This window comes from Seriola lalandi, unplaced genomic scaffold (genome assembly GCF_002814215.2).
Source record: "Seriola lalandi dorsalis isolate HSWRI2012SDOR001 ecotype SW California unplaced genomic scaffold, Sedor1 jcf7180002054973, whole genome shotgun sequence".
NCBI lineage: Eukaryota > Metazoa > Chordata > Actinopteri > Carangiformes > Carangidae > Seriola > Seriola lalandi.
Window position 1 is genome coordinate 98,259 of NW_019525523.1, and position 22,914 is coordinate 121,172.

At 40.3% G+C, this 22,914-nt stretch overlaps 3 protein-coding genes and 3 pseudogenes across 3 annotated transcripts; all 6 read right to left on the reverse strand.

Moving 5' to 3' along the window:
• Nucleotides 1–1,878, reverse strand: part of LOC111646582 (protocadherin gamma-A11 pseudogene) — a 3,710-nt pseudogene extending 1,832 nt beyond the window's left edge.
• A 1,115-nt stretch (nucleotides 1,879–2,993) lies between these two features.
• On the reverse strand, nucleotides 2,994–5,599 carry LOC111646621 (protocadherin gamma-A3-like). The gene has a single exon (XM_023396156.1). It carries the CDS (start codon nucleotides 5,454–5,456, stop codon nucleotides 2,994–2,996), a length of 2,463 nt encoding a protein of 820 aa, XP_023251924.1. The 5' UTR covers nucleotides 5,457–5,599.
• Nucleotides 5,600–6,667: 1,068 nt separating this feature from the next.
• LOC111646622 (protocadherin gamma-A3 pseudogene) lies at nucleotides 6,668–9,336 on the reverse strand (annotated as a pseudogene).
• A 690-nt stretch (nucleotides 9,337–10,026) lies between these two features.
• On the reverse strand, nucleotides 10,027–12,627 carry LOC111646583 (protocadherin gamma-A2-like). The gene has a single exon (XM_023396113.2). The coding sequence runs from the start codon at nucleotides 12,481–12,483 to the stop codon at nucleotides 10,027–10,029; it is 2,457 nt and encodes an 818-aa protein (XP_023251881.2). The 5' UTR covers nucleotides 12,484–12,627.
• Nucleotides 12,628–15,923: 3,296 nt separating this feature from the next.
• On the reverse strand, nucleotides 15,924–19,679 carry LOC147817331 (protocadherin beta-15-like). Its single transcript, XM_087171058.1, has one exon. The coding sequence runs from the start codon at nucleotides 19,663–19,665 to the stop codon at nucleotides 17,107–17,109; it is 2,559 nt and encodes an 852-aa protein (XP_087027184.1). The 5' UTR covers nucleotides 19,666–19,679; the 3' UTR covers nucleotides 15,924–17,106.
• A 2,894-nt stretch (nucleotides 19,680–22,573) lies between these two features.
• LOC147817332 (protocadherin gamma-A4 pseudogene) overlaps nucleotides 22,574–22,914 on the reverse strand; it is a 1,897-nt pseudogene continuing 1,556 nt past the window's right edge.

The window sequence follows — 22,914 nt, forward strand, 5'->3', positions numbered from 1 at the left end:
ACCAGTCTGGACTGGATACAGAACCTGAGGAGGGTTGTCGTTCTGGTCCTGGATCAGTATTTTCACAGTCACATTGCTACTGAGTGGAGGAGAGCCTCCATCCTGCGCTTTGACTACTAGCTGAAGCTGTTTAATTTGCTCATAATCAAAGGAGCGAACCGCGCTAAGAACTCCAGTTTCAGAGTTTAAAGACACATAATTCGAAACTGGACTACCACTGACATGTGTGTCGTCTAAAAGATATGATATTCTGGCGTTTTGGTTCCAATCAGAGTCCCTCGCGCTCACAGCAAATATTGAAATCCCAGGGGAATTATTTTCTATGATGTGAGCAGAATAGATGCTTTTATCAAATAAAGGTGCGTTGTCATTCACGTCAGAGATTTTAAGATGTAATTTTGTTGAGCTAGAAAGTGGGGGAGATCCAAAATCAGTGGCTGTTATTGTTATGTTATATTCTGAGATAGACTCTCGATCAAAATGTTGATCTGACACCAGATTGTAATAGTTTGTTAGAGATGACTCGATTTTAAATGGAAGTTTACCATCTATATAGCATTTGATTTGCCCATTTTTCTCAGAATCTGCATCTTTTATGTTTAAAACAGCAATCGTTGTACCAGGACGTGAGTCCTCAGATACTGGACTAGAAAATGACATAATATTTATAACTGGGGCATTGTCGTTGACATCAAAAACATCCAATATAACTTTACTTGTCCCAGTTAGACCACCCTGATCCTTAGCCTCTACCCTCACCTCGTATTTTCTATCTTTCTCATAATCTATTTGACCAGACACAGAAATCGTTCCGGTGTTTTCATCAATACTGAAAATATCTACTGCGCTTCCTTTCATTTTAGACAGACTGTAAATAATGCGACCATAAGAACCACTGTCAGCGTCTGTGGCATTTACTGTAACAATGCTTGTGCCTCTCATGGTGTTTTCCATCACAGATGCTTTATACACTGACTGGTTAAATACTGGAGCATTGTCATTGGCATCTAACACAGTGACATCTATATTGACTGTACCGGATCTCTGTGGCGTCCCTCCGTCTACTGCGATTAATTTTAAAGACAAATGTGGACGTTGTTCCCTGTCTAAAGGCTTCTGAAGCACCATTTCAACATATTTACTTCCGTCTGGATTTGCATGTTGCTTCAAAATAAAATTGTCATTTGGTGACAAAACATAATCTTGCAATGCGTTCAGTCCCACATCTAGATCCTCTGCACTCTGCAGTGGAAACTGTACTCCAACAACAGCTGATTCACTTATTTCAAAACTGATCAGTTTATCTTTGTTCGGGAATACGGGAGCGTGATCATTTATATCCAAAACCTCAACAGTTATTCTGTGCAGTTCGATCGGATTTTCCAAAATCATCTCAAAGCTGAAGCTGCATGGCGTTACGTCTCCACAAAGCTGCTCTCGGTCTATTCTCTCATTCACGACTAAAATCCCTTTGTCTGTCTTCAGCTCAGTGTACTGGATGCTTTCTCCGGTCACGATGCGGGCCCGCCCAGAACGGAGTCTCTTCAGATCCAAACCAAGATCTTGCGCTACATTACCAATAACGGAGCCCTTCTTCATCTCCTCTGGTATAGAATAACGAATCTGGCCACCTACCATGTTAACCAGATGAAGCAGCAACATAAGCAGTCCTATTTGCCGTCGCAGTCCACCAAAAAATCGCCATCTTAAGTACATGTAAGTGGAAGATCTTCTAGTTGCCATCATGCAAACAAAAAATTGCAAGGGATGATTTATATCCCATCTATATGATGGCAAATCTGGTTCTGATATATCCGTTCCTTGGCTGCTCTAAACACCGTTTTAAGCTTTACGTGAACACTGTGAGGACATGTCCGGCTCAAACCTCCGACAAAACAGAGAGAGGCTGCTTCACTGTGTAGTCAGTCAGGGGATGGACTGAATGACGACACAACATAGAAAATATTTAACTGACCAACAGCGTCCCTTAGAGCCTAAAAGGTGAACACCAGATAAAGCCAAGACAGCATTTGGACACTAACACTAAAAGAGTGTGACAGAATTAACACGTGTCACTCTATTTTTCATAGACGTTGAGTTTCAAGGCAATATTTCCAAATAGAGGCAGATTTTAGCACATCAAATTGTTTTGTAATTCACTGAAACTTGAACAATAGCGTATGCTACAGGAGACCATTATAAACAAAGCAGCAGTTCTTATAGGGAATAAAAGATCCACATGAAAATAATAGGCATGTTTAATTGTGTCACGGCAGTAATGCGTCACAATAAAGCATTCTTTACAAGGTGTTCCATTAGCGCTAATATTGGAATTAAGCTGACTCCTATGTAATACATCATTGTGCAAAGTTTGGTATGAGGATTTTAATTTAATGTTGAAATACCTTACTAATGTAGCAAATAGGCTTTAGTATAACTGTCATATACGTTACTGTAACGAAAGATTAGGTTGTGGAAAACGGGCAATGGGTGTGTTGGCTTGGCGTGTGTACAGTGTTCTGTCATTTGGTATTAGCAAAGCTCATATTTTTATTGATTACTAATAAAAACAGCATTAACTAAGACTTTACTAACATTTGGGCTATTAAGTGTTTTTAGATGTCCAATCTAAACCGCACTCTCGCCCTTTAAACGTGCGTATATTAACCAACTAAAAATGTTAGCCTTAAACTTTGTAGCCTACACTAAGATTAAATATGAAAAGTATTTCTGCCATTAAATATGTCTACACATGAAGGTATGAGATGCAGTTTGACAGTTACATAGTCTACTGTGTTTCCTACGGTTAAAACTTGCAAGAGGCTTGCAGAAGCAGAATTCGTATCACTGACGCAAGGCAGCTGAGTTGTCCATGTTGCTGAATCTGATATCAGCTTGTGTAACTGCTCATTGTGAATTCAGCTACAAATAACAACACCAATAAACAAAAACCAAAAACAGAGAAACAAAAACGCAAAAAAGAAGGTAAACTGTCAACTAACCTCTAAAGGAGAGTCTGGTTCATCCAGGATGCTCTTTTCGTTCTGTATCCGCTGCATCGTCCCTGTAGAACTGGGGTCCATTATCAGCACGTTCTGACTACCAGCTCTGCCGAACTTACAGTCACTCTTTCTGGAGTCAGTCGTCCTGCACACCTCGTAATTGTACACGTGTTGGAGAGTCCCTGTCCCCAAAGTGTCTGAGTAACGTGGTGGATAATATGGAATCACAGGGAGATTGGAGTGATACAGGATGCGAGACTGTCTCCATCTGTAGATTTTCACTGATATAATAACCACTAAACACGTGATGAAGAGGAAGGAAACTACAGCCAGAGCCAACACTAAGTAAAAAGTCAGGTTGTCATTGTATTCCTTGTCGTGTGTAAAGTCAGTGAACTCAGACAGCACTTCAGGGAAGCTGTCCGCAACCGCCACGTTAACAATGACTGTAGCTGAACGAGAGGGCTGCCCGTTGTCCTCCACTATAACAGTCAGTCTTTGTTTCACTGCATCTTTATCAGTAACTTGGCGGATAGTTCTTATTTCTCCATTCTGTAAGCCCACTTCAAACAGCGCCCGGTCTGTGGCTTTCTGCAGTTTATAGGAGAGCCAGGCATTCTGTCCACAGTCCACATCAACAGCCACCACTTTAGTCACCAGATAGCCCACATCTGCTGAACGAGGCACCATTTCAGCCACCAGAGAGCCACCAGTCTGGACTGGGTACAGAACCTGAGGAGGGTTGTCGTTCTGGTCCTGGATCAGTATTTTCACAGTCACATTACTACTAAGTGGAGGAGAGCCTCCATCCTGCGCTTTGACTACTAGCTGAAGCTGTTTAATTTGCTCATAATCAAAGGAGCGAACCGCGCTAAGAACTCCAGTTTCAAAGTTTAAAGACACGTAAGTAGAAACTGGACTACTACTGACCTGTGTGTCCTCTAAAACATACGAGATTCTGGCGTTTTGGTTCCAATCAGTGTCCCTTGCGCTCACAGAAAATATTGAACTCCCAGGAGAATTATTCTCTATGATGTGAGCAGAATAGATGCTTTTATCAAATACAGGTGCGTTGTCGTTCACGTCGGAGATTTTAAGATGTAATTTTGTTGAGCTAGAAAGTGGGGGAGATCCAAAATTAGTGGCTGTTATTGATATGTTATATTCTGAGATAGACTCTCGATCAAAATGTTGATCTGAAATCAAATTGTAATAGTTTGTTAAAGATGACTCTACTTTAAAGGGGAGTTTACCATCTATAGAACATTGGATTTGCCCATTTTTCTCAGAATCTGCATCTTTTACGTTCAAAATAAGAATCGTTGTACCAAGACGTGCGTCCTCAGATACTGGACTCGAAAATGACATAATATTTATAACTGGGGCATTGTCATTGACATCAGTAACATCCAATATAACTTTACTTGTCCCAGTTAGACCACCCTGATCCTTAGCCTCTACCCTCACCTTGTATCTTCTATCTTTCTCATAATCTATTTGACCAGACACAGAAATCGTTCCGGTATTTTCATCAATACTGAAAATATCTGCTGCGCTTCCTTTGATTTTAGACAAACTGTAAACAATTAATCCATTTGTACCACTGTCGGCATCTGTAGCATTTACTGTAATAATGCTTGTGCCTCTCATGGTGTTTTCCATCATAGATGCTTTATACACTGACTGGTTAAATACTGGAGCATTGTCATTGGCATCTAACACAGTGACATCTATATTGACTGTACCGGATCTCTGTGGTGTCCCTCCGTCTACTGCGATTAATTTTAAAGACAAATGTGGACGTTGTTCTCTGTCTAAAGGCTTCTGAAGCACCATTTCAACATATTTACTTCCGTCTGGATTTGCATGTTGCTTCAAAATAAAATTGTCATTTGGTGACAAAACATAATCTTGCAATCCGTTCAGTCCCACATCTAGATCCTCTGCACTCTGCAGTGGAAACTGTACTCCAACAACAGCTGATTCACTTATTTCAAAACTGACAGTTTTATCTTTGTTTGGGAAGACGGGAGCGTGATCATTTATATCCAAAACCTCAACAGTTATTCTGTGCAGTTCCATAGGATTTTCTAAAATCACCTCAAAGCTGAAGCTGCATGGCGTTACGTCTCCACAGAGCTGCTCTCGGTCTATTCTCTCATTCACGACTAGAATCCCTTTGTCTGTCTTCAGCTCGGTGTACTGGATGCTTTCTCCGGTCACGATGCGGGCCCGCCCAGAACGGAGTCTCTTCAGATCTAAACCAAGATCTTGCGCTACATTACCAATAACAGAGCCCTTCTTCATCTCTTCTGGTATAGAATAACGAATCTGGCCACCTACCATGTTAACCACATGAAGCAGCAACATAAGCAGTCCTATTTGCCGTCGCAATCCAACAAATAATCGCCATCTTAAGGATATGTACGTGGAAGATCTTCGAGTTGACATCATGGCAACAAAGAATAGCAAGGGGTGATTTAACTCCGATCGATATGATGGCAAAGCTTGTTCTGAAATATCCGTTTCCTGGTTGCTCTAAACAAGTTTTCAAGGTTTACATGAACAGGACATGTTCGCCTCAAACCTCCAACAAAACAGAGAGAGGCTGCTTCACTGTGTAGTCAGTTAGGGGATGGATTGAATGACGACACAACATAGAAAATATTTTACTGACCAACAGCGTCCCTTAGAGCCTAAAAAGTGAACACCAGATAAAGGTAAGACTGCATTTGGTATAACACTAAAATAGAGTGACACAATTAACACGTGCTTATCTATTTTTCATAGACGATGAGTTTAAGGCAATATTTGCAAATAAAAGCATTTATACTACAGGAGACCGTTATAAATAAAGCAGCCGTTCTTACGGGGAATAAAACATTCACATGATATATTCCACAAATGATTTATCTTTAAGAAAATAGACACGTTTTAATTGTATCACGGCAGCAATGCGTCATAATAAAGCATTCGCTTACAAAGTGTTCGATTAGCGCTAATATTGGAATTAAGCTGACTCCTATGTAATATATCATTGTGCAAAGTTCTGCATGAGGATTTTTGTTTAATGATGAAATGCCTTACTAATGTAAGGAACAGGCTATAGTGTAACTTTCATATACCTTACTGCAACGAAATATTAGGTTATGGAAATCAGAGCAATGTATTTGTTGCCTTTAACCTGTTTATAGTGTTCTGTCATTTGGGATTAGTCAGCGTTAATATTTATATTGATTAATAATAATTAAAATCTTAACTAAGACTTCACTAACATTATGGCTACTTGGTGCTTTTAGATGTCTAATCTAAACCACACTCTCGCCACCCTTTAAACGCGTGGATATTAAGCGAATAAAAAGGTTAGCCTTAAATGTTGTAGCCTACACAAAGATTAAGTATAAAAAGTACTTCTGCCATTCAAAATGTGTACACATGAAGTTATGGGATACAATTTGACAGTTAAATAGTCTACTGTGTTTTCTATTGTTAAATCTTGCAGAAGCAGAATTCATGTCAATGATGCAAGGCAGCTGAGCTGTCCATGGTGCTGAAGATGACATCAGAGTGTGTAACTGCTTATAATGAATTTAGCTACAAATAACAAAACTAATAAACCCACACCAAAAACAGAGAAACAAAGACGCACAAACGATGGTAAACTGTCAACTAACCTCTATAGGAGAGTCTGGTTCATCCAGGATGCTCTTTTCATTCTGTATCCGCTGCATCGTCCCTGTAGAACTGGGGTCCATTATCAGCACGTTCTGGCTACCAGCTCTGCCGAACTTACAGTCACTCTTTCTGGAGTCAGTTGTCCTGCACACCTCGTAATTGTACACGTGTTGGAGAGTCCCTGTCCCCAAAGTGTCTGAGTAACGTGGTGGATAATATGGAATCACAGGGAGATTGGAGTGATACAGGATGCGAGACTGTCTCCATCTGTAGATTTTCACTGATATAATAACCACTAAACACGTGACGAAGAGGAAGGAAACTACAGCCAGGGCCAACACTAAGTAAAAAGTCAGGTTGTCATTGTACTCCTTGTCATGTGTAAAGTCAGTGAACCCTGACAGCACTTCAGGGAAGCTGTCTGCCACCGCCACGTTAACAATTACTGTAGCTGAACGAGAGGGCTGCCCGTTGTCCTCCACTATAACAGTCAGTCTTTGTTTCACTGCATCTTTATCAGTAACTTGGCGGATAGTTCTTATTTCTCCATTCTGTAATCCCACTTCAAACAGTGCCCTGTCTGTGGCTTTCTGCAGTTTATAGGAGAGCCAGGCATTCTGTCCAGAGTCCACATCAACAGCCACCACTTTAGTCACCAGATAGCCCACATCTGCTGAACGAGGCACCATTTCCGCCACCAGAGAGCCACCAGTCTGGACTGGATACAGGACCTGAGGAGGGTTGTCGTTCTGGTCCTGGATCAGTATTTTCACAGTCACATTGCTACTGAGTGGAGGAGAGCCTCCATCCTGCGCTTTGACGATGAATACAAGTTCTTTGACCTGCTCATAATCATATGAACTAACTGCACGAATGACTCCGTTTTCTGCATTTACAGAAACATATTGAGATACTGGAGACCCACTAATCTCGTACTCTTCTAAAATGTAAGAAACACGGGCGTTCTGGTTTTCATCAGGATCTTTTGCATTAACGCTTAGTACAGAGATGCCAGGGGAGTTATTCTCTCCAATCAAAGCACTATAAAAGCTTCGTGGAAATATTGGGGCATTATCATTGACATCAGAGACCTTTAGATAAAAGGTTCTTTTAGATGAGAGGGGAGGTGATCCTGCGTCTGAGGCGATAACAGTGATGTTGCATTCTGACAGATGTTCACGATCTAATCCAGCATCAGTTATCAATGCATAATAATTTCTCACGTTTGATTTAATTTTAAAAGGAACACCGCCTTCAATTGTACATCTTACTTGACCGTTTTCACCCGAATCAACATCTTTAACATTAATTATGCCAATAGTGGTACCAGCAGGGGAGTCTTCAGACACAGGGCTCGTGAATGACATAACGTTAATGACCGGAGCGTTATCATTTACATCGATAACCTCAATTTCAACTTTGCTCGAATCTGTCAGTCCTCCTTGATCTTTAGCTTCAACCCTGAACTCAATTTTTTTGTCTTTTTCAAAATCTAATTCCCGTGCCACAAAAATTCTTCCTGTAACCTCATCTATGTCGAACAAATCAGCTATTCCTGCTCTTGATTTTGAGAAGAAAAATGTTACTCTACCGTATGAACCGCTATCTACATCGCTTGCATTCACAGTGACAATGTGAGTGCCTTTTGGTGCATTTTCAATCACTGTGGCTTTGTACACCGATTGATTAAACACAGGAGCATTATCATTGGCATCTAAGATGTTAACATCTATATTTACTGTTCCCGATCTCTGTGGATTTCCGCCATCAACGGCCAACAGTTTTAAAGACAGGCGTGGCTGTTCTTCCCTGTCTAAAGGTTTCTGAAGCACCATTTCAGCATATTTACTTCCGTCCGGATTAACATGTTGTTTTAAAGCAAAATTGTCGTTCGGAGTTAATATGTAGTTCTGCAGCCCGTTTCCCCCAACATCAGCATCGTCAGCACTCTCTAAAACAAAACGAGAGCCAAGTGCAGCTGACTCACTTATTTCAAATTCCAGGTGACTGTTTTGAAAAGTGGGAGCATTGTCGTTTACGTCCAAAACCTCTATGGTCACAGGGTGCAACTCCATCGGTTTTTCCAGCAAAATCTCAAAGGTGAAGCTGCACGGTGTCACGTCTCCACAAAGCTGCTCCCGGTCTATTCTCTCATTCACGACTAAAGTCCCTTTGTCTGTCTTCAGCTCGGTGTACTGGATGTTTTCTCCGGTCACGATACGGGCCCGACCAGAACGGAGCCTTTTCAGATCCAAACCAAGATCTTGTGCCACGTTACCAACAAGGGAACTTTTCTTCATCTCCTCTGGGATAGAGTACCGGATCTGTGCCTCCGCTTGATTAAGAAAAACAAACTGTAACACAAACAAGTACACTGCCCCTCGCAATCGCCCAGAAAATCGCCATCTTACACCTCTATCTCGATGATGTTCTGTAAAAGCCATGTGAAAACTGGGTATTCAAGCAAACCGAGCAATGGATGGAAGATTTCAACCCAGTAAGGAAAACGCATATATTCCAGGTTAATTAGATGAGCACGAGGAGTGGAAATGAACCTTGTATCAGATGAGTCCCAGCTCGTATGAAGATCATCTCTTACAAAACGCAGTAAGAGGGGAGGGAACAAGTCTGCCTCACAATGTAAGGTTGAATTGATTTAACAGGCAACAGCGTCTCTTACAGGCTAAAATAGAAACTTGTATAACCAGACCCCCAACCCCATGAGTTTGGCGTTTCGGATGCTATTCTGTTATTATCTATCATGGCACAACTGGCAATAGAAATACGTTTATGATTGCTCATTTTAATGCCAGGAATGTAGGTTTTCTGAAAGAAATGACAAAGTAGTTGAATCAACATAGAGATAATGTTGTTTCTCCAATGCCTCTACCCAACATTAAAGGTTAAAATGTCTCTTTTCTGTTGGCAAAATGATAAATATGTAAGATGATCAACCTTCGCCTCGTTAAAAACAACAGAAACAACAACTACTACTGAAAAAAGGAGACAGTAGTGAATGGACATGTGATTAAGTCCATTTGGTGTTTTGGTATTTAAAGTATTTTTATTCATAACAAGTTCCCTGGGAAGCTATAATAAAACAGACCTATTATTTATCAACCCATAACATGTACCATAATATAATTATGGTATAATAATAATAATAATAATAATAACAACAATAATATTATTATAAATAATATTATCATTATAATTAGTAGTAGTAGTAGTTGTTGTTGTATAGAAGGTAGCATTTCCGATTAAAAATTATGAAGAAAATGGTTTCCTCAAATTTTCAGTTAAGAGGAGCTGTCCGCACCATGGTGCTGAATAGAACTCTTGATTCCTGTTAAACTATGTTTGCAAAAGTAAATACTTTGCATATGCACCTCACCTCTATAGGAGAGTCTGGTTCATCCAGGATGCTCTTTTCATTCTGTATCCGCTGCATCGTCCCTGTAGAACTGGGGTCCATTATCAGCACGTTCTGAATACCAGCTCTGCCGAACTTACAGTCACTCTTTCTGGAGTCAGTCGTCCTGCATACCTCGTAATTGTACACGTGTTGGAGAGTCCCTGTCCCCAAAGTGTCTGAGTAACGTGGTGGATAATATGGAATCACAGGGAGATTGGAGTGATACAGGATGCGAGACTGTCTCCATCTGTAGATTTTCACTGATATAATTACCACTAAACACGTGATGAAGAGGAAGGAAACTACAGCCAGAGCCAACACTAAGTAAAAAGTCAGGTTGTCATTGTACTCCTTGTCGTGTGTAAAGTCAGTGAACTCCGACAGCACTTCAGGGAAGCTGTCAGCCACCGCCACGTTAACAATGACTGTAGCTGAACGAGAGGGCTGCCCGTTGTCCTCCACTATAACAGTCAGTCTTTGTTTCACTGCATCTTTATCAGTGACTTGGCGGATAGTTCTTATTTCTCCATTCTGTAAGCCCACTTCAAACAGCGCCCTGTCTGTGGCTTTCTGCAGTTTATAGGAGAGCCAGGCATTCTGTCCAGAGTCCACATCAACAGCCACCACTTTAGTCACCAGGTAGCCCACATCTGCTGAACGAGGCACCATTTCAGCCACCAGAGAGCCACCAGTCTGGACTGGGTACAGAACCTGAGGAGGGTTGTCATTCTGATCTTGGACACGCACAATAACTGTTGTGTTAGTAATCAGTGGTGGTGAGCCTCCATCTTGCGCTTTAACTGGTATTTTGTACTCTTTGACTTGTTCATAATCAAGTGAACGCAAAGACTGAATCATTCCACTTTCCGTATTAATGGAGAAGTATGAGGAGACAGGGTTTCCATTAACCTCGCTGTCAATAAGAAAATATGATATGCGTGCATTCTGACCCTGATCTGGATCAGTTGCGTAGATCTGCAACAGAGCGATACCAGGAGAATTATTTTCCATTACTTTAGTGCTGTAAACACATTGGCCGAAAGCCGGTGCGTTGTCGTTAATATCAGTAACTTCTAAAACGACAGCTTTTTTGCTTGATAAGGCAGGCAAGCCCTCATCTGTGGCAGTGAGAGTGATATTGTACTTGGAACGTTTTTCTCGGTCGAGGTTTTGTTCTGTGACCAATGTGTAATAGTTTCTGAGAGATGATTTGATTTTGAAAGGGAGATTTTCATCTATATTTATATGGACCTGTCCGTTTTTACCGGAATCTTTATCTTGGACGCTTATCAACGCCACAACTGTACCGGGAGCAGAATCTTCTGAAATCTTACCCGAATATGAAGCCAATGTGATGACTGGACTATTATCATTCATATCTGCTATCTCGATAATTAATGTGCTGGCGCCCACTAAACCCCATGGATCTTTTGCTTGAAGGTTTATTTCGTAATATTGAGAAACCTCGTAATCAATGTCACCGATGAGTTTAACCTCTCCCGTGTAAGAATTTATTTCGAAAGGACAAGAGGAATCCTCCTCCAGGTGGGTGAAAAAATATGTCACGTTACCATTGTAACCTTGGTCCACATCTACGGCACTGACTGTGGCAATAACTGTGCCTCGAAAAACATTTTCCAAGGCAGACACTTTGTATAAAGGCTGAGTAAAAACGGGTGCGTTGTCGTTTGCATCCAGAACAGACACATGTATCCTCACTGTCCCAGACCTCTGCGGTTCCCCACCATCGGCAGCCGTCAATATGAGCGCATGTTCGCTTTGCTTTTCGCGGTCCAAACCACTCTGAAGCATAATTTCAGCGTATTTACTCCCATCTGCTCGAGTGTGTTGTTTGAGGACAAAATGATCGTTTGCTTTTAAAGAGTAACTTTGCAGTGAGTTTATTCCTACATCAGGATCAGCTGCATTATCAAGCAAGAATACAGTCCCTATGGGCGTGGATTCGCTGATTTCCAAATTAATTTCCTTTTTGGGAAAAACAGGAGCGTGATCGTTTACATCCTGTATTTCGATGGTAATGGAAAACAATTCAAGTGGATCTTCTAGGACAATTTCTAGACTAAAGCTACACGGAGATTTTTTGGCGCATAATTTTTCTCTGTCAATCCTTTCATTGACAATAATATGTCCTTTGTTCTGGTTCAGCAAGACATACTGGTTATCACCATCGATAACAAGTCGAGCCCGACCAGAAACCAACCTTTTTACATCCAGGCCCAGGTCTTTTGCAACGTCTCCGACAAACAGCCCTTTCCTCATCTCCTCTGGAACCGAATAACGAATTTGTCCACTAACCGCAGCAACAACGCCGAAAAGCAAAATGGATACTGTCCAATCCAATGATGTGCGTTTGCTCTTTGGAGTATCCATTTCTTCCAATGAACATCAGATCCAAAATAACACCGTTATCCGTTTAGGGAGCGGGGCGTCGTGTCTCGCTCACAATATGTACCACATATGTATTTTGGATAGTCTACTGTGAAATCCACAATGCAACCCTCCAAACTACAGCCTTTGTAGGATATATGCACACAGTCACCGACTGTTTCCCTCAAAGGCGGGTGGGGACAATGTCTCTGAGATAAGGCCGATGTTATACATGTCTCCTTAGGCAACAGCACCACCAACAGTGACTAAGTTAAACAACATCAGTAAACCACAGTGGACCAATGCTCCACTGTCTATCTAGTCAGTGTATCGAAACTTTACAGCTCTTTCTGCCTAATCTTTAATGGCGCTGAGCTTCAACATCAAAATCTTTGTTCTTTGTATCTTTGTATTGTGTTGGGAAGTGCAACAGCTCCATACTCTCAAATGTAAGAGAGTGAGCTGATGAGTTTGATAGACAATATACTGAAGACCAAATTAAAGTAAGTAAAATGGTATAGATAGATAGATAGATAGATAGATAGATAGATAGATAGATAGATAGATAGATAGATAGATAGATAGATAGATAGATAGATAGATAGATAGATAGATAGATAGATAATCTCCTCTCTCTTGATCCAATCTAACTGATGAGCACAGTGACCTACATTTAGCAGTGGAATTAACATCTAGTACGACACTACTGCAACACTCATCCACAAGCATGAACGAATATTGGAAAATATCGCAGCAGTGTCATTTCTTCTGTATGTACCTAAAACATTATGTTGGCACAGGTAAGAATGCCTATTTTAGAATGGGTCATGATGGTGCTTTGCATTGTCCCCTGCTCACACACACAGTATTAGTATATACAGCTGCAGAGCATGACATTCTGCATATCATGATTGTGCATTATTCAGGAAATGACTGCACGGCAGCAGCAGCAGCCAGGATTATTAATATTCATGTAATTTAAAGCCTGGGGTAGAATCTCCTAGCACATAAAAATAAGGGCAATGCAGCTGCCTCTGTTACAAGACGGCAAGTTCCAATTTCAGTCTTGCATGAATATGGCTTAGAAGAAATGTGTCTTATAAGTATTCATCATGTTGGGTATGTTAGCTGGTTTCAGCACAGTTTATGTAATGTGAAAAAGAGATACAGAGAAAAAGAGATAAAATACAGACATAGAAAATGGATAGAAACTCATTCTGGGTCAACTCATTGATTGTGGTAGTTGAGTGTGGTGTTGATGAGGCTGTAATACTAACGTAACAGAGTAATAAAAATAGTGTACTATGTGGGATTTAAAGAGACAGGAAAATAATGAATTGTCTTACCTGTTCGATCAAAATGGAAGTTTCATTCAGGAAGATCAACAAGAAAGGAAAGGAGAAAAAAGAGAACAGTTAGTATGAATCCTGATAAATCCTGAAAAAAAACAGTTTAGTCAGATCTTATAACATTCATTTACATTCATATGCATTATGTACATATCCACAGGGAAATAATGAAATTTGGGTTGATCTTGTGACATATCTGACACTATGATGTTGTAAAACTGCTCCAAAGAAGTCACCATGAACAAAGTGCAATAGGAGAACTTCCATGGGCTGATTTCACCAAGATACACTTAATGAATAATTAAATGAATGAATTAAATACTTTGTTGGTCTTGGTAAATAATAATAAAACATTGTCAACCAAGCTAAAGTTTCAGCTTGCTCAGCTGTGTTAGTCTCCATTCCCTCCTCAGAACATTATTAGCAAACCAAAAATGGAGCTGTGGAACTTCCTCTTTTTAAATTAAACCATCAACTTTGACTGTCAGCTGGCAGCAGACACCTTTAAGACTGCTCTCACCTCTAATATAACCTGTGTTGAAAAACCTTTTTGAAACTTTCAGACTTAAAGTTAGTCTATTTTTGGCCATTTAATTATATAAATTATGCCTTAACTTACCAGACTTCATCACTTAAAAAGTGTCAATGAATTATCAACTCTGGTGAATGATGTGCTAGAATCATCTAGTTGGGTGATAACATGGCATCAAATTGAAGAGAATGAAGAACAAGAATTTGAGGTCTACACAGTTATCAAGTTAAAAATATTGTCTCTATACAGACATGCAGCTTAAAGGTGTCAGCAAGAACACTCCTAGAATTATATATGCAATGTGTCAGCGGTTTTCCAAAATTTCATCCCCTACTTTGCACAACGTGTGTATAAAACAAAACTACATTCATGCGATTAAAGTCACTGGAAACTCTGTGATGTTTGTGTTAATTGCCTTAAGCCATGCTGTTGCTGTTGACATATTTTTCTATCACTCCAATTCTGTCAACTACACTGCTTAAAACAGTATTCGTATGCTCTAGATAACAATAATAAAAAAAAAAAGATTAAGCACTGCTTCTTTTCCCCCTCCTACCATGGCTGAAATTAGGAGCACAAATGGGCCTTCAGCTATAACACCAAGAGGAACACACATGGATTCATATGTAAATTCTTTTGATGACAAAAACTATCTGCTTCACTACCATGACACAGTCAGCAGCAGGCAGGAACACACACACATACAGCCACTTTATGTAACATAGACACATCACCATTTAACTGTTGTATAAGACCCTAACCACTGACCTGAGTGAAGCTTCAGTAACTGTCAACATACATACATATAAAATAAATATTATTTTCTCTTGTTAATGTGACTTTAAAAGTGCTTTGCTTTTTTTGTTTTTTTTTTTTGTTTTTTTTTTACTGTTTTGTATTGCATGTTTACTTTTGTATGGCTGAAACCTTTGTGTCATTATGCTAAAGATGTTTTAGTAGAGTCTTATTGAGAGGTGGTCTCAAAAAACAACATGACTTGAAAAAAAAAGAAAAAAGTTTATCCACAACAACTTGTATCTGTTGAAAGTTGCAACTTTCAGTGGGATTTCTGAATGAAGCACATTTAAGTGAATAATGTCTAATGTAAAGAAGATGTCACATCAAGGAAGGCAGCAAACCTCTGAAAGATCATCTCTAAATTCAAGAAGTAACATCTTAATAGATGAAATATAAGTAATGAATTCATCAGGCTTTCATGCCTGACCATCAAAAATCTATGACTGAAAAATGTCCTTTTTCAATAAATTTAAAGCTGAAAAGGAAGGCAGTCTGTACCTTTTATATAATGCACAATAAAAAGAAAAAATAGGTGCCATGAAGTAAACAGCCATATTTATGACAACTGGATGAGTCCTTAATTTAAAACTCTTTCTACTATGGATTGGTGTCAGCTGACAATGCGACAAAGACATGCATGCAAGTTTTTTTAAGTAATTTTTTGGGGCATTTTTTTGCCTTTATTCTATAGGACAGTGAGAGAGAGACAGGAAAGAGAGAGAAACCCATAGCCACTGCGGTGAGGACTAAGCATTTTTGGTAAGTGCGCTACCAGGTGAGCCACCGAGGCGTCCCCAGGGTGCAAGTTTTTTTTTCTTGTTCATTAGAGTTGTATTGTTGTTATGATGCCCATCAGTTTTAGTTTCTGTTATGAATGTCCTTACCCTGTGTCCTTTTACAAGTTCTGTGCAAAAGGTCAGTAGGCCAGTGGAGAAGTAGAACACACTTTTCTCTTCATGTTTATTTTTCATTAAATGTATACAGTCTGTTTGAATATTTTTCAATTTGTGACATATAGCACTGGGTGTTTTTTATATGTCTCTGTCACACAAGAAATCATGTGTTATTTTGTGAAAACATAACATAGCAATATCAAAACTGGGTTGAAGTGTTCCAAGTACAAATGAACTATAAGTAAAGGTGCAAAAACATAAAAAGAGGCAAAGACAGGTACCGCAGCAACAAAGCAAAACAATAACCGCTAAGATACTATTCCCTCCTCTCAGAAGACACATTGATAGAGTAGTCAAAGTGGTCTACCATGCATTTTTACTGCAGGAAATAAGACACATCAACTAGATGTAGGCTAATTATTTAATTGGTTGTATTCCTCTTTAAAACGGACAATCCAATATTTATGTTTGAGCTTTTAAGGGAAACAGGTGCTACTCGCACTTATGTTGTTCTTAAACACTATGTTTTGTTGTTAAGTTAGTTAATTAAGTTATAGAAACAATGCACATTTGCAGATAATAAATCAACGGAAAGAAAACATGGTGAACAAGCAATCTGGAAAAGAGACAGACAGACAAAGAGAGACTGCTAACTAGACGGAGTAGAAGACTAAAATGAGGCAGGCAAACAAGACAAGCCTGACTAAATTTACCACAAACAACTGCCAGTTGTCGATACAAACAAGAATAATTACTTTAATACTATTTTCAAAAACATTCCAAAAGATAGACTGGGTACAAGGTTAAGATTGCCTCTGTATTTAAATCGGATCATGGGGGATAAAGTTGAAATTAATAGCAGATCTCCAAGACCATTACAAAACATTTTGATTCACTAACAGCATATTCATGCATAAATAGATGTGTAGAAAAATGCCATAATACAGTATGGGGTTTTCTAGTGATTCTATAAACCATGAGAAAATCTGACGCAACCATCATGTATTTGACAGTCAGAAGGTCCAAATTTCTTGCACAGAGATTATTTGGACTCTCATTTGACCACGTAGCATGGATGAGGTACACCTGCCCTCACCTTCAGACTAGCTCTGTCTGTACTGGTGCGCCTTAGGGTGTTTTTTTGATAGGCTGCACTCCTTTTCTTTAGTGTGTCAGTGTCTGTGCTTGAGCCAAAACGAAAATCGCCTCTCCACGACCCAGTGGTCAAGAAGGAATCATACCGATCATCTTTCAGCAGGGTCCCACAACGACTTAAATCTGTAAAGCTAGGGGGGCAATACGTGGTGGGGAATACGGGGAGACTGGTGGCGGTTGAACGGTACACATAACCACGCCGACAGAGCTTAAAATAAAACACTCCACTGATTAAAAGGATGAAAAGAGAGGAAACGGTTGACAGAGCGATAATCAAATAGAGCGTTAAATTGTCTCTGTCCTGTGATTCATCAGCAAGCTCAAAAAGTTCGCTTAAAACAGGCAGACCGTCACCAATTATTACGCTGACTGTAGCAGAGGCGGAGAGAGATTCCGACCCGTTATCCGTTACCAAAACGACAACAGTTTGTTTCGGTTCGTCGTCCTCTATGAATGTTCGCGTTGTTCTGATTTCTCCTGTGTGCAGACCTACTGTAAACATGTTAGGCTGCGTTGCTTTGATTATTCTGTAGGAGAGCCAGGCGTTATGGCCAGAGTCGGCGTCCACAGCAACCACTTTAGTAACCAGGTAGCCTTTAGGCACTTCAACTGGCACCATATCTTCAGCTATGAACCCGGTGCTTTGGACAGGATATAGCACAACGGGTGTATTGTCATTTTGGTCCTCAATGAAAACATTTATAGTACAGGTAGTGGAGAGTGCGGGGTCGCCTCTATCTCGAGCTGTAACCTTAATTTGGAAGTGGACTGATTGTTCATAATCAAAGAGACGCGATGTGAAGAGCTCCCCTGTTTCTGAGTTGATGGTAAGAAAAGAGGACACTTCTGACTTTGTGTCCTTTGATATTTGGTACAGTACTTTAGCATTAGATCCATCGTCCGTGTCTTCTGCTGTCACTTTCATCACAAACGTGCCAACGGGTTGGTTTTCCAAAATGTTGGCATTGAACTCGCTCTGCGTAAAAGTTGGGCGGTTATCATTTACATCATTAACCACGATTGTTAGAACTTTCACACTGGAGAGTGAGGAAGAGCCAGCGTCAGTGGCAGTGACTGTGATGTTGTACTCTGGTTGAAGTTCCCTGTCTAGTATTCCGTCAGTCACTAACATGTAATAGTTTTTCACCTCTGATAAAAATTTAAATGGAACATTGTCTGAGATTGAACACGTGACGCGCCCACTGCGTCCTGTGTCCAGGTCATAAATATTAATCAGAGCAACCATAGTTCCTGGTTTAGAGTCTTCAGCCACGTTAGCAGAGACTGACTTTATTTCTATCACTGGTTTATTATCATTTACGTCAATTACATCAATTATTAGTTTACAGTGAGAGGCCTGACCTCCGCCGTCTTTTGCCTGAACATCCAGCTCGTGAGTACTGGCCTCTTCATAGTCAATAAGACCTGTCACCTTTACTTCTCCACTCAGAGGGTTCATTTCAATAACTCCTGCCATCTTGTCTGAGAGGTGACTGAAAGAGTAGGTTATCTCTCCATAAACACCTTCATCTAAGTCCGTGGCATTCACTGTTGCTATGACAGTTCCTACGGCCGAGTTCTCTGGCACAGAGGCTTTGTAAACTCGTTGGCTAAAAACTGGGACATTATCATTGGCGTCCAGAACATGGATATGGATAGAAGCAGTTCCTGATCTGAATGGACTTCCCCCGTCAATTCCATTGATTTTAAGCACATGTTCAGCTTGTGCCTCCCGGTCCAACGTTTTCTTGAGAACTAGTTCCGGATAAGCATTGCCATTTATTTGGGTAGTCATTTCCAGTGTAAAATGGTCATTCGGGCTCAGTTTATATTCACGGACAGAGTTGGTACCCAGATCTGGGTCATGCGCGCCCTCCAACGGAAATCGCCTCCCTAGAACTGTGGATTCCACTAAATCTAAATTTATTTCTCCCGCAGCAAAGACGGGGCTGTTGTCATTTATATCTGTAATATCCAAAACTAAGCTATATGCTTGAAGTGGATCTTCAAATAAGAGCTGATACTGGAGGATGCAGACAGCTGCTTGCGCGCAGAGCTCCTCTCGGTCTATCCGCTGGCTGATCAGAAGATTGCCTGACGCAGTGTCCAGTTCACACAGCTGGCTGGTTCCTTCTGCAACAACCCGGGCTCTGCGAGCATCAAGCTCCGTCACTTTCAGCCCAAGATCCCGCGCAACATTCCCGATAACAGAGCCTCGCTGCATCTCCTCTGGAAGAACATAGCGGACTTCTCCAAACGAAAAACCAAAAAGAAGGCTGAACAACAAAAAACGCAGCCACCGTTTTAAGTTTACTCGCTGGTCCATTATTAAACATGCTTTCAGAAACAAATATACTATCGACATTATGGATAAATCCAAAAGATATACAACCAAATATAGAACTGAAAATGCCGCTGTAATGCAACGTTTCCCTGCTTCTCTAGCTGAGTTAATCATGCTCTATTAGGGGAGCTGCCAGCTTGGATTCCTCTCGCTATCCCCATTTCTCTCTCTCTCTCTCTCTCTCTCTCTCTCTCTCTCTCTCACACACTCTCACACACACACACACGCTAACCCACTCGCTCACAAGCACTCTCGCTCTCGCTCTTCTTCTCTCCCCATACACACCCACACAAACACGCTTGCATACACAGCCCTTGGCTCTAACCCAGTACTCCAGTTCCACTGACACAAATAGGGTGAGACAGGCCATAGCATCCTCGAGTCAGTGAGTCAGACATTATAAAAGAGCGTCACCCAGAGACTGAGAGGATAATTACAACAGTGGACAGTATGCAATGATATTATATTTGTTCATATTTTAATATAAGCTTGTGCCACACCTGACCATGGTAAGCCCAGGAAAACTCAGGTTGTGTTAACTTAATATTACACAAGATGAATAACATCCATGTTTGAAGAAGCAGAGGATGGACACACTAAAAGCAACACATGTCTAAAGTAATGCAATACTATACAGTACCTTTGCAATGAATACCACCTGCTTCTTATATGCTATCTTATATGTCTAATTTAATTATTCCTCATTTTGATTCTTCTGACATAGTGATTTTACTAATATTTTCAGACTAGAGTTTGTGGTGTGGTATTGATTGAATTGCATTGCACTGGATATTAACACACTCATACTGTAAGTGTAGAGATGGCAGTGGACTTTGCACACACACTCCTCCAGCTAATCATACTCAATAACAATATGCTGGCCATGGAAACCAGCAAGTTTCTGGGATCTACAATCTCCCAGGAACACAGGTGGGTCTACAACATAAACTCCATTACAGGTACAAAGTTACTTCCTATGTTGCTGAGGAAGATTAGCTGTTGATCTAGTTCTACACTGCCATTACTGAGTTTGTTCTCTGCACATCAATCACAGTCTGGTCTGGACAGGAACGGGTTTGAACATTGAGTTAAATCTCCCAAAAATATGTCTGGGGCCAAATCACACAGCATCCAGGACTTGTATGTCTTACAAAATACAGGGGGCAGGGAAAAAAATCACTGCAGACCCCTCACACCCTAAGCATTAATTGATTCAACTTCTTCCTCTGGTAGGTGCTACAGAGCACACACACACAAACAAACAACCAACACCACCCAACACAGTTTCTTTCAACAAGTCACACTCAGCCAGTTATAGAAGTCATTGTGCAATAACATTTAATATCCCCTCAGTATGATATACAAGACCACTGTAAACACTGAAGATGGATTCCTCCATCGATATATACCAATAGTGCAAACTCTGAATGAAGAGTAACTTATGATCAACACAGTATTATGCAGCAGTGAGTCCAGAGAGAAAACTTCCAGATGTCAGAGGAAGCTGCAGCTGGACTGACTGATGTTTTTCTGGTATGTGACAAACATTCAAGTCGGCTTTATGAGAATTCCATAGTGCATCAAACTGTCCAACAGAGAATTTGACAATATGAAATAAATCACTGTTAACCACAGTGTCCAACAAAAAAATAAAATGCATGTTAAAACACCTCAAACATGACAGTAAAGAAAGTCAGGACCAGTGAAAGTGCAGTAATGGAGAAAACACTAATAAGAGGTCTACTCTTATACTCTGCTATGAATAAGGTGGAGTTCTAAAAATGTATTTTGTATAACACTCAGAGATTCAAAGGATAACAAATTTGTAAGTTTAGTTTTTGTTTTGCCCCAACCACCATTGATAACTACAAAATAAAGTGAGTCCAGCATTTAAAGTTGTTGTAAAGGCAGGATGAGCACACAACAGGAAGGTATTTTTGATACAAATTACAAAGAGTTCAGAGATGTACTGCTGCTCCGAGAAACTTTGTTATTTAAAGTCAACTGACTATATGATTTTATAACTGGACATATTTTACTGCTCCTGCTTAAGGATAAATGTAATAAAAATCTGTAGAGCTACTGTGACATAGTACGCTTTCAGCTTGATATATTGGAGATTCCACTTAAAATTACTGAAAGGAATATAAGGTTATTGCCTGCTGAGTATTGTTTCACTTTATTACGAGTCTGATTTGTGTGTAGATAGATTTACATTTGTTGCTTGATGACCAGTGTTAGACAAATTGAACACCTGTCATTACAATCAACAGTGAAATAAGGATTGAAATAATTAATTGAGTTCTGGGAAACCTAATTAGCTTGATAAACCAATCAATGTTACAACAGCAATTTGAAGTCACTGCTAATGTTCAGTGCCATTCTCCATCCGTCATTTGAAAAGGTGTAGTACCTGAGTATATGGTTACCTAGATATTTTCTTACAATTACAATTTTTAAAAATTTAAAAATTACAATAAAAAGTAAACTGGTGTAGGCTAGTCAATAAACAATGATATTTAAGCCAGAGAAAAAATGTTCTCAATCTCAAGGGATTGAAAAATATATCTTACACTGAAACTAAATGGAGCAATGTCTTATTAAGGTGAAAACATTAAAAGAAGGAAAACATAAATAATTTGGATTAAAACACTAAACTCAGTGAGACTAAAAAGGAAGAACATATTAGAAAGACTGGTCGAGCCCCCCAAAAACAATGGGTAAGGAAATCACTGTTCAGCACCAAGGACAGAGAATCAAGCCAGACAGTGAGATATATTCTCCTGACAACATGAACTCACGTGAACAAACGGAGGCACGTTGACCGTGTGTGTGAGTGTGTGTGTGAGTGTGTGTGTGTGTGTGTGTGTGTGTGTGTGTGTGTGTGCGCGTGTGCATGTGTGTGTGTGTGTGTGTGTGTCTGTGTGTCTATGTGTCTGTGTCGCTGTGTGTGTGTGTGTGTGTGTGTGTGTGTGCGTGCGTGCGTGCGTGCGTGTGTGTGTATCAAAATGTTGAAAATGTTTCACAGATCTGGGACTGATGACATGGAACATGTCCCTACCTCAGGAGATTCATTAACATCCCCAAACGCATCAGCAAAGTCAGTAAGACTTTTCTTCAGAGTCTGGTCAGCAGGAAGTGTGTTGTCATTATAAGATGTCACGAACTTAAAGTCACTGGTTCTAGAACCTGTTGTCAGGTACGCGTCATAATTGTAAGTGCTGCGTAAAGTTCCTGTGCCGTCAACATCTGCGTAATTAGGAGGCAGATAAGCGCTGGGGATGGCGACTGCTCCGTCAAACAACAGTCTGGGCTTTCTCCTGCGACAAAACCTCACACCCAGAATGATGATGATGAAAGTCA